The following is a 14,379-nucleotide window of genomic DNA, read 5'->3' as shown; positions in this document are numbered from 1 at the left end:
AGATTTAAGCAATACAGCACTCTCTGTTCTATTTTCATAATTAGTCAGCGGACCTTATCAGGGAGGGAAGTACATTGTTCCTTCATCACATGTCTTATCTAGGATGTCAAAGATTAAAACAGCAAATTGATTAAGAAGGCACATTCAAAGAAAGTGCTAGAAAAATGTGCCATTTTTGGAGGGAGTCAGATGAAAGCATGGATGCCAGTTGTCTCATATATATTAAGCTACAGTGTAGATATGGTTAAATCTGCATGACTAAAACTGGGGGAAAAAATGGAAACAACGGAAATTAGTTAATATTGACTTGGTGCAAGGTTAGCAGAATCTGTCAGCAAAAACTCGCCAATTGCTATGTTGTCTCTTTTTTGTTTAAACTGCACAAAAATATTTAAAACAGTATAAAACAGCAATCTGCAGTTTAATAGGACATTATAAATGGAACTATCTTTTACCCCAGCACAGTAATTTCCTCTCATCAATATGATGTTGTAAATCTTCTGGTAGAAACTCTCAGTTAACACAAAAAATACAAGTTTTTTACCCGAGCAGATTAAACAAACTGATATAAAAGCTGAATATGATACATGTAAAACAGTCAGGCTAATTAAGAGAATCAGATCGACAGTTTCCCTTTATGTTAAAGGGAGCTAAGTGGCTGCTAGCAGCTTTTTCATGTTTTAGCTCACCCAACAGTTGTATCGAGCTTATTATAGGAAGAAGATGAGAAAGTGAATATCCTATAATGTGGAACTATTCCTTCATGGAGCTTGCCATCTGTCTCTCAACAGGTGAGAGTGAGTATCAACGCAGCGTGCCGTGGTGACCTATCCATAAGCCTGGTGTCTCCTGGTGGCACAGTGTCGGTGCTGTTGGATACGAGGCCTTATGATGCCTCCACCGCTGGACTGAAGAACTGGACTCTCATGACTGTGCACTGCTGGGGTGAGCAGCCACGAGGCCGCTGGAGCCTCCAGGTGAGAAAGAAAAGCTGCTCCTATCAGTGTTTAACTGTTAGCCCTGGTTGCTATTTAGCAAATGATAGCAAGTAATGGTGCATTCCTGAATAAGTGTGCTGCAGTGGTGTTTTTAAGTGCAAATAAAAGTATTATACTGCATTGCTCACGATACCTGAATGATTCTGCCTTGCTAAGAATCAAAACAAATCCTGTTTTTCCTTGCTGTAACGTGCTAACTCTGGCATTCCAACATCCAAGTTTGAGGTATGAAGACAAGCCATTAAACATCACTACATCTGTTTTGTTATTGTCCCCATGACCACTAATGACAATTGATGTTAGCATTTAGCAAAGCTAACATTGTTAGTGGTTCTTAATAACATGTTCATGTGTTTTATACAGCATGTTAAAACATTTGGCTAGCTTTGAACTATAAAAAGTAGTAATTACACTAAAAGCCTTTTGTCTGTCTCTTAATAACTGATATGACTTGGAAACTAGTAAAGAAGTGACAAGAAAGAGTAGCCAAAATCTTTGTGACATAGTTTATATATTAATTTTGCTCTCCTGGAGGCCTTGTTTCGCATACCTTCCCTCATGATATAGAAATAATTTGCTCCGCTTCACATTGTCCTCTTCCAGTAGCTGTGTTGTATAGAAGTTTAAAAATAGCCCAGCCCGGCACAGCTCAGCTCAGCTTGGTTCAGTTCATTTTGCAATAGCAATGTGAATCATCCTCTACTTTCATCTCCAAGATTCAGCCAAGCATGGCAATCTTCATTTTCCTCCCCACACTCTTTCTTTTTTTTCTCTCATAGATGTGCTGATGTTTGATATGGAGGAAGGAGCTAAAATGGAAGGGAAATTAAGACTGGAAGGTTAAGTAACCTTGGCCGGGTTTGACAGGCACAATACTGCCGACATCTGATTAGAATCCATACTCTCAGACAGTAGCGCGCTGAGGTCATTTACTGTATATATGTGTGGGTGGTAGCAGTTGGGGGGGGGGGGACGACTCGCTATGTAGAAATGTGTGTGTGTCTGTATTTGTGTGTGTGCAAATAGGCGTCAGTCCTTGTAAACAGTTGGAGGTTTATAAAGAAAAAGCTGTGAAGATGAAAGACACCCCCCCTCCGTCCTCGTCACCTACCTCCTCCTGCAAATTCGCACACATGCAAACACACACACATACACACTCTTTCTTTTCTCTGGCTCCATGTCTCTGTGTCTCTCCCACGTCCTCGTACAGATTTACTGTCCCCTCTGTGACCAATTACCAGGGCCCAGTGTGTCGCAGAGATGGGGAAGAAGCACCGTGAAGCCGAGCCACATAACGGTGCCGTTGCTCATTACCGGAGGGCCGAGACAAGTCGCCGCGATGCTCGCAACACGAATTAACGCTCGCATCTGACGTGCCGCATGCCTTAGCACGCCACTAATCAGCCCATACACACACCCACACACTGATTGGTTTCATGCTGGATGTCAGCTCTGCCGTAGATTGGAGAGCAACATGTACACACTCTCACAAATACGGGGTGCTTGAAAAGGAGACAGTGCGTTAGCATGGTGGGGTGGGGAGGGGGATACCAAGGACTTACATGGCTAAAGTTGAACAACAATGTCCAACTATATGAATCAAAATCTCTCTTTTCCGAAAGTGTATAGATATTGATTGCTAAATAACACAAATTGTCATTTTTAATGGTTTTTGACATTTGGCAGGCTGCTACAAAAAGCCTCTGACAAGCAGCTACGCCAATTAAATCTGACACTGATACATGGAGAGAACCAGAGGACATACAGGACTAAGAAAAAAGAGGAGTTTTAGAGAGAGGCAAGGGTAACCTATAACATGGAGCCCTGGGAAGGGACTTTACCTGGACTATGTTTTGGATCTGTGTTTAAAAACTCAAGGGCGGCAGAGAACGAGGGCTGAGGGACACGGGGTCTGTGGAGAAGTCCGTATTGATTCGTCATGATGACAATTGTCAAAGAGCGCTGTGGTTCTACTAGGAATAAAAGTGGGACTGAAGTGAAAAGGGAGCGAGTGTTATGGCTCGAGGCTCAGCTGACCTTCTAGCGTTGTGAAGGAGACGGGAATGCGGGGCTGGAAATACATACTCTCTCTCGCTCTTGTCATAACTGCGCTCCCTTGTGCTCACTCTACCGCCATCTGTGGTGCCTCAGCTCACCTCCCTGCTTTTACTGTTGACCAGAGACAGTATTGCACAATATGGAAATCCCACCGCCATCCTTAATGACAGCGTGCAGTTTACAATATGCACGCTGTCATTAAGGATGGCCCATAAGAAGATAAAATGGTAATTTCACCCAAATGTAGACATTTTTTCCTCTCTGTGGTGAATGTCGTCACCAGTGGTTTTAGTGTTATTTAACCAGATTCATCTCCACCGCAATCAGTGTCCCCACTTTCCTTGATAATCAACAGACCTCGATGTGGACTATGCACATTTTCTTTTTAACAATCTGAACACTTTAAGTTAAAATTTTGTTGAGGTTAAAGACTTTTAAGCTTCAAACTTCCTAGCAGGAGCTGTAAAAGGAGTGAGATTTATGTGAGCTGCAAAATACAAGTTAAACAAGGATAAATGTTTTCTAAATAACTAGTTTATTTATAGTCAGGGAGCTTCATATCTCAGGCCAGTTATGACTCATATTGAAACAGAATCTGGAAGCATCATGTCTTGCTGTTAAAAGAGCATGTGTCACATGTATATGAATCGGGGGCTCATTAAGTTAAATTGTAGATGATGTCATCAATTTTTAGTTTGTGCTTATTCTAATATTGCTACACTAAATCAACGTTTGAAATGAACTCAATTATGATTAGGTTTATATCATCAATAGTCCCAGCCCTAGACGGACGAATGATATCTTAAAACCTGAGAATATTAAAAAAACCTAACTACACTGTGACTGACCATGAAAGGTATGAGGGAAGTATCCCTCTTTGTAATTTCACTGTACTGTAAGTCTTTTACTGTGTGCGTGTGTGGTACAGTAACAACTCTTCTAATTGGTAACTATGACTGACAGCAGTTTTTTTCTATTCCTTCTGCTGCCTGATACAATGAGTTTTCAAAGAATATTATAGAAGGGTGTCATTACTGTGCTCCACTTTCACTGAGACCTTATACACACAAACACACAAGCAGAAAAAAACACGGCAAAAATATAAACACACATACGTTGCTCTCCCACCCCACCTGCCATGCCCACAGGGTAGGTTTGTGTGTGTGTGTGTGTGTGTGTGTGTGTGTGTGTGTGTGTGTGTGTGTGTGTGTGTGTGTGTGTGTGTGTGTGTGTGTGTGTGTGTGTGTTTATAGCAGTGTGGCAGCAGTCTTTGAGCAGCGACATCTCTGATTCCCAGAGGACTTTGAGACTCGAGCTGACTGTGACTAGAGCGGCTGTAGGAATATAATAGCACTATTTAGCCTGCAGCACTGTGGTCACACACACACACACACACGCTCAGACACACAAACAGCCACCCTTGCTGTCTGTGATAGACAGATCATATATTTACCATCTTCATCCCTTGTGCTCCTTCAGGAGTCTTTCCCCTCTTGTCTCCCCAACAGATTACACAAACCAAACACAGACACACACACACACATACACCGTGACTAAGTGATAATAGAAAAACCTGAAGATAAAGTATTAACTACGCAGTTTCTGCCACTGTCTTCCACCTTGAGTTGATGAATATGGTACAGTTTGTGTTGTTCATTCTCGCTGGGTAAATGATAAACCCTTCTGGGGTAAGATGGTGTTCGTTAAAAACACCAGACCGTTACGATAAGGTTGTTTTATTTGCTTCATCATCATATTTGGTATTAAATACAAGTGTGTGCTATTAGCTGCAGTGCTCTGATATTTACTTTTTAGACGTTGCATTTTGAAAAAGTATTACACTAACTGGATTTTATGTTTTTAGTCTAACTGTACAGGCCCGATGAATGTTGTGTCCTGTCTTCCTCCCCTCATCCTCAGGCTTGGCAGGTGGCCGCCTCTCTCTGAGCCTGGTTCTCCTGGAGGTTTCTTCCTGTTAAAAGGGAGTTTTTCTTTCCTACTGTCGCCAAGTACGTGCTCATAGGGGGTCATCTGATTGTTTCTCTGTATCATTGTAGGGTCTTTACCTTGCAATATAAAGCACCTTGAGGCGACTGTTGTTGTGATTTGGCGCTGTATAAATAAAATCGAACTGAATGTGGTTTGACTATAGTAACTAATTGGAAAGCTGGATTTAACTTGTCGAAGGAGAAAATGTGTATCTGGGGCTTTTATGAACTCTACACTGAAAAATAATTCAGAAATGAGAAAAACATACTCGCTGCAGTCTCATATTCTTAGAGGTGATGTTAGGTCCCATTTTTAAAAGGCAGATTTTTTTCGGACTTTAAAAAGTTATCCTACAATGTTATGTACTACCTGTACAGGGGAGAAGTACTGCTGACCTCTGGTAAAACCAGTGTAAGAACATCTTCTGTCGTTACTGTAACAGCAACGTACTTGCACACAGTATCAAGTTTGGCAGAAACACTGTCAAAGCCTGAAGTAGAAACACAATCACACGCAAACAAACATGCATTTTCATTCACACACACTCACTCACTTTGGCCCAAGGTGGATTTCTAGAGGTGCATATATTTACATATATTTGCATGTTTAATGAGTTTTGGGAGATCAAGCGATCCAAGCGGCCCTTTGTGGGTATTTCTTTCTTTCTTTCTTTCTTTCTTTCTTTCTTTCTTTCTTTCTTTCTTTCTTCCCTTCCCTTCGATTTTTTTTTTTTTTAATTTGTGTGTGTGTGTGATTGTGGTAGGAAGGGGAGTAGTGGAGGGGGGTCTCCATGTAAATATCACCCACTGTGTGTTGGCACCCGTCGCAGATGGTCGGGGGCGAGGGCACCCTGTGGGCACAGGATACCTATTTCTGTTTATCTGTTTTGTGTGAGACTGGGAGGCACAGAGAGTGTGACTCTAGTTTGTGTGTGTGTCTGTGTGAATTCATTGCACTCTAGGTGTTTGTATGTGTGTGCTTTTGCAGCATATTATTCTGTATATTCGTGTGTCTCTTCTGTTGAGAAGCTGGCCGTGTGCGAGGGTGCAGTACATGCGCGTGTTTGCAATTCACTGAATATTTGTTTACTCTATGTGTGTGTGCGCAGTTTTATGTCTGTGTTGATGGAAGCAGTGTTTGTGTGTTTGTGCAGACATTTGCATGTAAGCTTGCTGCAGTGTGTGTGTGTCTGTGCATGTGTGTCTCCCAGCATGCAGCGTGGCTATGATGGCCCTGTTTTGGATGATTGATGTGTTGGAGGGAGCAGTGAGGAGCCCAGGTTGGGCCAGAGCCTCAGTCTGACACACTGCTGCTTCCCTGCTGCTTTACATATGTAGACGCAGCAAGACTCCTCCTCCCCTCCCATCTGACACTGCTTCACTCTCTAACACTGCCAACAATCGCAGGTTTCTTTTTTTGGAGGTTTTATTTTGAAGCTTCTGTTAGTAGACTGAGCCCTGTGTGCCGTTGTCTAGCAACTTCCTGTTGCACATTTTACACCTGTTAGTACAACTGCAGACTGAACTGTTGGGTGGGAAACCTTATTATTTAATATTCTGTTATCTGTGAAAAGAAAATAACATTTAACAGACAATGCAGCAGTTTTGTTTTTTAAATTACAGATTTAATTTTTCTGTTATATAAAATTATATGAAGTTAGACTTGATAAGTCTTTTAAAATGGGACCTCATTTCTCGCTTGATAGTTTTTATTCTTAGAGTCTACTACGGTAGCTTTGCATAAATCAAAGCTTAGAATAATCTTCATTGTTCTTGTACTGGGCACTGGCCCCTCAGTTTATACGTCTGTCAATTTAGCTTGTCAGTCTTCAAGCCAACTTTTTCTTGATTGGCTTCCCCTCCTAAAGTGAGTGAGTGAGTTAATATGTTAATGTACTTATTATGATCACATACTATTTTAACAGTAAATATACAGTGGTGGAAATAAACCATTTCTCGTTTTTATGCTAGTATCATTTTAATTGTGAGAGACAGAATATTAAACAGAAATCCAGAAAAAAAACACATTACATAAAAGTCATAAAGTGATTTGCATTACATTGAGTGCAATAAGTATTTGATCTCCTACAACCCATCTCCAATTCTGATTCCCACAGATTGACTGTGTGCCCATGTGATACACAGATTACATCAATCAGTTGCTTAATTTCAGATACTCCTGATTAGGGCTGTTCGATATAACGATGATATAAAAGCCATTTATCGTTTCATCGCTATCGTTTGTTTCGTGGTGTCGCAAAATAAACTGTTTATGGCAATATTTTTTCATCATTTTGATGGTCACTGTAGTGGCTATATTTATTTCTTAAAGTTCTCTCTTTCTCTTATATTCAATATAACCACACTACAGACCGACATGCGCCTGTTTTCATGCGTTGTCGTTAGCAACAACGACGATAAAACCATGGCGTGTCCGCTTGTTTATTTTCCACATACGCCTTTCACAATAAAGCTCAAGATCCTGTTGAGACTTTTCAAAATAAACGGAATCACGTGAAATAGTATGAAGAGTGTTTACGGATGAGAAGCAAAAAAGAGCCGTTATGTGCTAAAAAATAAACCTTAGATGCAAACGTTGGAACGGGCTTTCCCCCGCAGCACACCGTGTAATAAATACAACGAAAACTGCGGCCGTTACAACTTACGTAGAAAAATATATAGTTTCATGGATTGGGTCAAACACTCGACTCCGGGTACATGACGCCCAGCTGGAAACACTTCACGCAAGTCGAGCTGCCCGAGATTCACAGAATTTACAGAAAATGTTCAATTTTTGTGATTTATATCGTTATAAATAAGACGATAGATGTCTTATATCCTGATCTCAACTCGTTACGTGAATAAAATGCTAGCCTGTCCACAGAATCTGCTTCTTCCACCACCATGGTCAAGACCTGGTCAAGACAAGATTGTACACCTGCAGAAGGCTGGAATGTGAAGTCCATCAGCAAGAAGTTTGGTGAGAAGGTAGCAACTGTTTTAGTTGCCACCTTCTGCTAAAGAAGAACCACATTAAGGTCATGGAGTGGTCTAGCCAGTCTCCAGACCTCAGTCTTATAGAAAATCTGTGGAGGGAGCTGAAGCTTGTGAAGCAGCAGCCAAGAAACCTAAAATATTTAGAGTTTCTGTAAAGAGGAGTGAAAAAATTCCTCCTGAGATGTGCAAACCTGGTGACTAACCACAAGAAACGTGTTACTAGTGTACTTGCCAACAAGGGTTTCTCCACCAAATACCAAGTCAAGTTTTTTGTGGGGGATCAACTACTTTTTTCATAATAATACTAATAAATAAAATAATACTATTTTCACTCAGTGACATGCAAATCAATTTATAACTTCAGATTTTTGGTTGATATCCTGTCTCTCTCTCCACTAAAATAAAACTAGCACAAAATTACAGACTGTTCATTTCTTTGGTAGTGAGCAAACTTACAAAATTAGCAGGCGATTAAATCGTTATTACAAGTATTTCCCCCACTGCATGAGAGAAAAAAGAGTGAAGGCATAATTGGTTCAGATTAAAGTGAATCTATATTTAAAAAATGTGGAAACACATCTCAGGAAAGTATTTTATATCATCACAAACTGACCATTTCTTGGCAGAATTAACAAAGCCATTTATTTAGAATTAACACCCATAGTAACAGTGACTAAACAAACATCTGCCACCTGCAAAACAATCAGTACGTATTTGTAAAAAGGTGTCAACTTTTAAGAAGGAGAGGATGGTGTAGAAATGGTTGGAGAAATGACACAGCAGTGATGCCTAATGTAGCTGCTAGCGAGCTTTGCTTTGATTCAGAAATTTAACACGGTGCAAAGTCACGTCCTTTCTCAGAGGAGCTGTACTTTTAAGAATTATGGACTTGTGGTGAAAGTATCTTCCAGGTGTATGATTGTATAAATGTGGAGCGGGGTGTCCTGGAAAGGAGTCTATACTTCCTCTGGGAAGAAGCACTGAAAACATCATAAAGTACAGTTTTCTTGTCTTTTCTTTGCATGTCTCCATTTAATTGTCTTTCTCAGTGATGCTCTCCGCTAAATGCATAATTTGTCCTCTGTTTTTGTTCTTTTCATCTCATTTTGTCTATCATCCTCCCACTCTCACCATCTCTCACTGTTCCTATGTTGTTTTTTTTCACAATTCCACTACCTGTGTATCAGCATCTCTTTCTGAACTCCTTCCTCATCATTCCCAGTCACCGGGTCTCGCTCCCATCACCCTGACACTCACCCGTTTCGATATCCTGCCATCTCTGGCCCATCACTAATCCCCCTCTCCAACTTCTTTTTGTCTCTGTAGTTTCACTCTCTCTCTCTGGCTTTTGAAATCCTTCCACTTTCCCCTCTGTTCCTCTACTTCTGCTAATCCTTTCATGTTCTTTGTCTCCCTTTTGTCTAAAAGTCAGTTTAACATCTTTCTATCCTCTATGCCCCGATTTTGTCTCCACATGTAGTTCTCACATTTTTTATAACATTGTAGTTAAATATCATTTTCATCACGCCTTCAGTGTAATAGCTGGATGACTGCTTCTTAATTTTTGCCTTATCTTCAGTTATAATGAAGATAAGGTGCACTTATAGTTGACACCAAATATGTGCTTTACAAAATGATTACAAAGTTATGGAACTCACAAGCATATTTTATGAATTCAGGAACATAACTTTATGTGTAAAACGAACTTCAGCTCAATTAGAAACAATCTGGAATTTGAAATATTTGACTCGTGAGGTTTCCCGGTGACAGCAGGGTTGCAGCTCTTCAGAGAGCCATGTCAACCTAGTAGAAAGTCCTGCTGGGAGGCGGGGAGGCGTGCAAGGCATATCGATCCACCTGTAGCATCCAGCTGTTTGTTTACCAACAACAAATCAATGCAGCACTCAGCTGGGGGCTGCCATGCCTGGCCTCCGATCTGCTCTGAGCACTCTCTCACACACACACACACACACACAAACACTGCGTAGAATATACACACACACAGGCAGAGAGGCAGACTGGACAGTTGATGTAGCAGATTTATGGTATAAAGCCATCTTTGAACAATGCTTGACTAAAAGGGGATTTTGTGGGTTTTCATAACAGTCAGGTAATTTAGATATGTTTCTTTTAATTATCTGTGGGCTGAGCTACAGAAAAGATTTCGTTTTTCCATTTTTTATCCAAATACTGTCCTGATTTATGAATAAAATAATGATTTGATGTAATTGAAAGTGGAAGTCAGAGAACTGACATGACAGAGTGAAAAAGATAGTTTTCACCACCCTTTGTAGCCATAACTTGAAGTCATAGTTTTCCGTATGACTTTATCAGTCTCTCACATTGTTGTTGAAGACTTCACTCTTCTTTGCAGCATTGCTTCAGTTCATTGAATTTTGCAGGCATTCGTTTATGCACAGATCTGTTAAGGTCCTGCCAGGCATTTTAGTCGGGTTGAGGCTGGACTTTGACTGCGCCATTGCAACTCTGTTGCTGTTGTAGATTTGCCGGTGCACTTGTGATCCTTGTCCGGTTACTTGACCACATATGGGACAAGCTTTAGCTGTCAGACAGATGGCCTCATGATTAAATCTAGATCTAGGTCTGTATGGCAGTAGTCGACAGTTGGTTGACCAAATGACTGCAAGGTATCCAGGTCCTGTGACTGAAAACGAGACCCAATCATCACACCTCCACCACCATGCTTGACAGTTGGACAAAACATCACATCAAACATCTCCATTTTGGTCTCGTCTGTCCAAAGGACATAGTTCCAAAAGTCTTGCGGTTTGTTCAGATTCAATTTTAAAAACTTAAGATGCGCTGCCATGTTTTGTTTTGCTTTTTAATAGAAAGAAGAAGCTCTTTCCTGGCAACCCTTTCAAACAGGCTATATTTGTTCAGCCTTTTTCTAATTGCAAGTCATGATTAGCATTTAACATGCTAAGTGAGCTCTGTAGAGTATGAGATGTAGCTTTTGGATCTTTTTGGACTTTCTCTGCGCATTGCACGGACTGATGCTGAGGTGAATTTCACTGACAGCTGTCTAGAATGTTTTCCACTAATGAATACTGTTTCTGTTTTTGGAATGGTGACTTCAGATTGTTAAAGAAAATGTTCTTATACCACTTGCCATATTGACAGGCAGCAACAGTTGCTTCTCTAAGATCACTGTTGAATGCTCTTGACCAGCTCTTGTAGGGATGAAGTTAATTTTTGCCTTGAAAATTACGGAATGATTCATCTTGTACCTTTGGAGATTACAGACCTCAACTTGCACTTTTGCTGCAACACGCTGCATTTGCTGCTGTGACAGTCAAAGGCTTTTCGTTGTAAATTAAAGGTCACAAGTCTTTTGTGTTGTTGTGTACAAGTTTTAAGTACTAAGTCATCAGATTGAGCTGTCACATGATCTCACCCCCACCCACCTCTAGCCAAAAACATCCCTCAAAACAGCTGAACAGTTGGCATGTCGATACTCTTTGTGGTTGTTTAGAGTAAATGAATAACTTCTGTCCTTCACTTAAACTCTTAAACTCAATTAAAAAATAATAAATAAATAAACTAAAAACTGTGGATGTGAAATTCTGGGCTGAGACTGATGCTTACAGTAACAGTATTCCTTATTCCTTCTTTCCAGAAGATATCTTCATTATAAAAAACACATTACTGAATATCCATCCACATTATACACTCAAGGTTGCCATCGAGTTTATTTTTGTATTGTTGTATGAAGACTTTATGATTTTGTAATCTACACTTTGGTTTTAACACATAAGCTCTTCCTGCCTTAAAAATGTGGGTTGATTAAACAAAGTAAGAAGCGTTAGTTCACAGTTTTTATGCTTTAATAAATGTAAAAGTAACGGACAGAGACTCTGGGGAGTTTTATCTCTATAACAATGCATGCTGGGAAGTCTGCTACTATGTTTATTCTCTTTCTTAACCTCTTGAGACCAGAGCTTCTGTTGGGACGCATGTGCAAAATCCGATGTAAGCATCTGGGATTAATTCAGCTGATATGAACTAAAGTTAGATATTTAAATTATGCCAGAATGGATCGGTGTATTCCACTAAATTCCTGCATGATAATTTACAATCAAAATCCATTTCATGTTTATGTATACCATTACTTCATCACCTTTTTATAAGAGAAGTCTGGCGCTTTCCTAAAAAAAACTTTTTCCATCATGAAAAGGTTCATCCAATAGTTTACTGTAAGATAAATTCTCAGTTTAACGATTACATGCTTTATTCACATACTGCCAGATCTTCTCATTCTTTGCCTTTGGTTTTAGTATTGCTGTGTTTGGACATTTTCACATAAAATATTGATTGACTTGTTGATCGATTGATCGGTTTTTTGGTGAAATGGTGTCTTTGTCATGGTGATTGTTTCCAGGTGACTGACCGCAAGGGCACAGTGAGGAGCTGCGCGAGGCCAAGTGAAGAGGAGGCAGCCGGAGCTCTACACAGCGTTACACTCATCCTCTATGGCACCTACCACCCACACAGGACCACGCACGGTATGTGAAAACGGCAACCGGTACACTCTGAGGTGGGCACGGAGGCTGAGTTACTGTAGAGGTGTGACATGTGTGCTGGACGTACTGCAAACGATGCACAGAGTTAATATAAAAAACAGGACAAGGAAAAAATAATACACGAGCTAATTAAACAATAGAAATCTGAAAATAGATATAACATGTGCTATCCTTATTATTCCAAGTTTCCTACAACCATCCACTCCCACCACCACCTGCCATCCCTGCTCGTGTGGCTGAGGCACCGCAGTCAGAGGAAGTCAGTGGACTGACCACAGGGACTATGATGTGTAATTACAGCGTGACCCCTGGCTGCCCCTTCTCAATCCCACCCGTTCCTCCACAGTGTGTGTCAGCTTCCCTGTTGCACACAACTTACACACACACACACACACACACACACACACACACACACACACACACACACACACACACACACACATCTTGTTAGCCACACACAGCATAAAGCCACAGCGCCTTCCTCTGTGTCCCTGTCGGGGGTTTCAGGTTTGTTAGACTCACCGAGGCATGCTGGGAGAGAGAGACGTACCCAGACTTTCTTGTTGATCTCTGTCAACAGGGGTTCACACTGGTCATGGAGGTCCTGGAATATCACTTTTTACTGATAGTCAGGCAAAGTCAGGAACCTTAACCAAAGTGCTGTCAAAGTTTAGATTTATTTTAGATTTATTTTTTTCCTCGCATTACATCCCTGTTTCAGCCCAAATTAGGAAGAAGGTGTGTTTTTAGGACATAAAAGTACTCAAGCTCAGTTATGGAAAAGTCATGGAATTTCACCCGAGGGCCGCAGTGGGTATCTCCTCTCTTTTTCTGTGTGTGTGTGTCTTGCTCCGTTGCTCACTCGTCTCTTTCTGTCAAGATGCTGATCTCTCTGTTGAGAAATCAATGGCTCCCCCCCTCTTCCCTCCTCCCTCTCTCTTCATCCATCCATGTATCCCTCCCCATGCTCCTGGATCTAACCCAAGTTCAAGCTGTTAGTCAATCTGCTGTCCACACACACTCACTTCATTCACAGGTTCTTACAGTGTTGCTATTCCTCAGTCGTATCCCCAGTGACATCATTCTGTAGTGGGCCAGTTAGCCACACTGTGCCCTGAGCATCACCCTCAGTCATGACTTTGGATGATTCTAATTTCCAGACTAGCTTGTATTACGCTGTGTGCAGAATAGATTAGAGTGCGTTTTCATATTTTTTATAAATAGCTTTCCAAATCTGTCTGCTAAATATGAAGTTTGTCATAGAAACAGTAAACTTAAACTTAGTAAGATATGAATTTGTATGTTTCAGACTTGATTGTACTTAATATGTGTACTTTTTAAAGTAATTAATGAGTTCCCTGTAGAAAGTGATATGTTACACTATTACATCATCACAATACTGACTGCAAAGTTGATGAAAACGAGCTGCACAAGAAAATTATCATTGAAACAGCACTTCAACTGTAGATTTGTCCCAAAAATGTCTCTCCTCTGCGTGATCCTATAAGCCTGTTGATCTCTGCTTTTTGTTACCTTTTAAAAATTAATCTTTGGCAGATGGCATCAGCATCACCCTGGGTCATGTGGTCTTTAGCTGCTATGTTTGTGTTAGTGTATAACAGACTTCTGCAGATTTTGAATGCCTTTAAGTCAGCGTCACTACTCCCTAGGCTTGTTTCTTTTTACAGGGAGGGATTTGCTCTTGTTCTGCCACAGAAGAATTATTTAGATTGCATGCTGATGATGGGTGAAACCATGGCTCACATTTGGCATTCTCACTCATCCTGAACATGT

General features: G+C 40.7%; 1 protein-coding gene across 1 annotated transcript in view; it reads left to right on the top strand.

Moving 5' to 3' along the window:
• Positions 1 to 14,379, top strand: part of LOC113031917 (furin-like protease kpc-1) — a 211,816-nt gene that overhangs the window by 187,189 nt on the left and 10,248 nt on the right. Inside the window, exons 15-16 of the mRNA XM_080308280.1 lie at positions 792 to 977; positions 12,444 to 12,567. Coding sequence (XP_080164406.1) covers positions 792 to 977; positions 12,444 to 12,567 — 310 coding nt within the window. The remainder of the gene's footprint in view (positions 1 to 791; positions 978 to 12,443; positions 12,568 to 14,379) is intronic.

This window comes from Astatotilapia calliptera, chromosome 11 (genome assembly GCF_964374335.1).
Source record: "Astatotilapia calliptera chromosome 11, fAstCal68.1, whole genome shotgun sequence".
Taxonomy (NCBI): domain Eukaryota; kingdom Metazoa; phylum Chordata; class Actinopteri; order Cichliformes; family Cichlidae; genus Astatotilapia; species Astatotilapia calliptera.
Note: the sequence above shows the minus strand (reverse complement) of the source record. Positions and strands in the feature narration are given on the sequence as shown.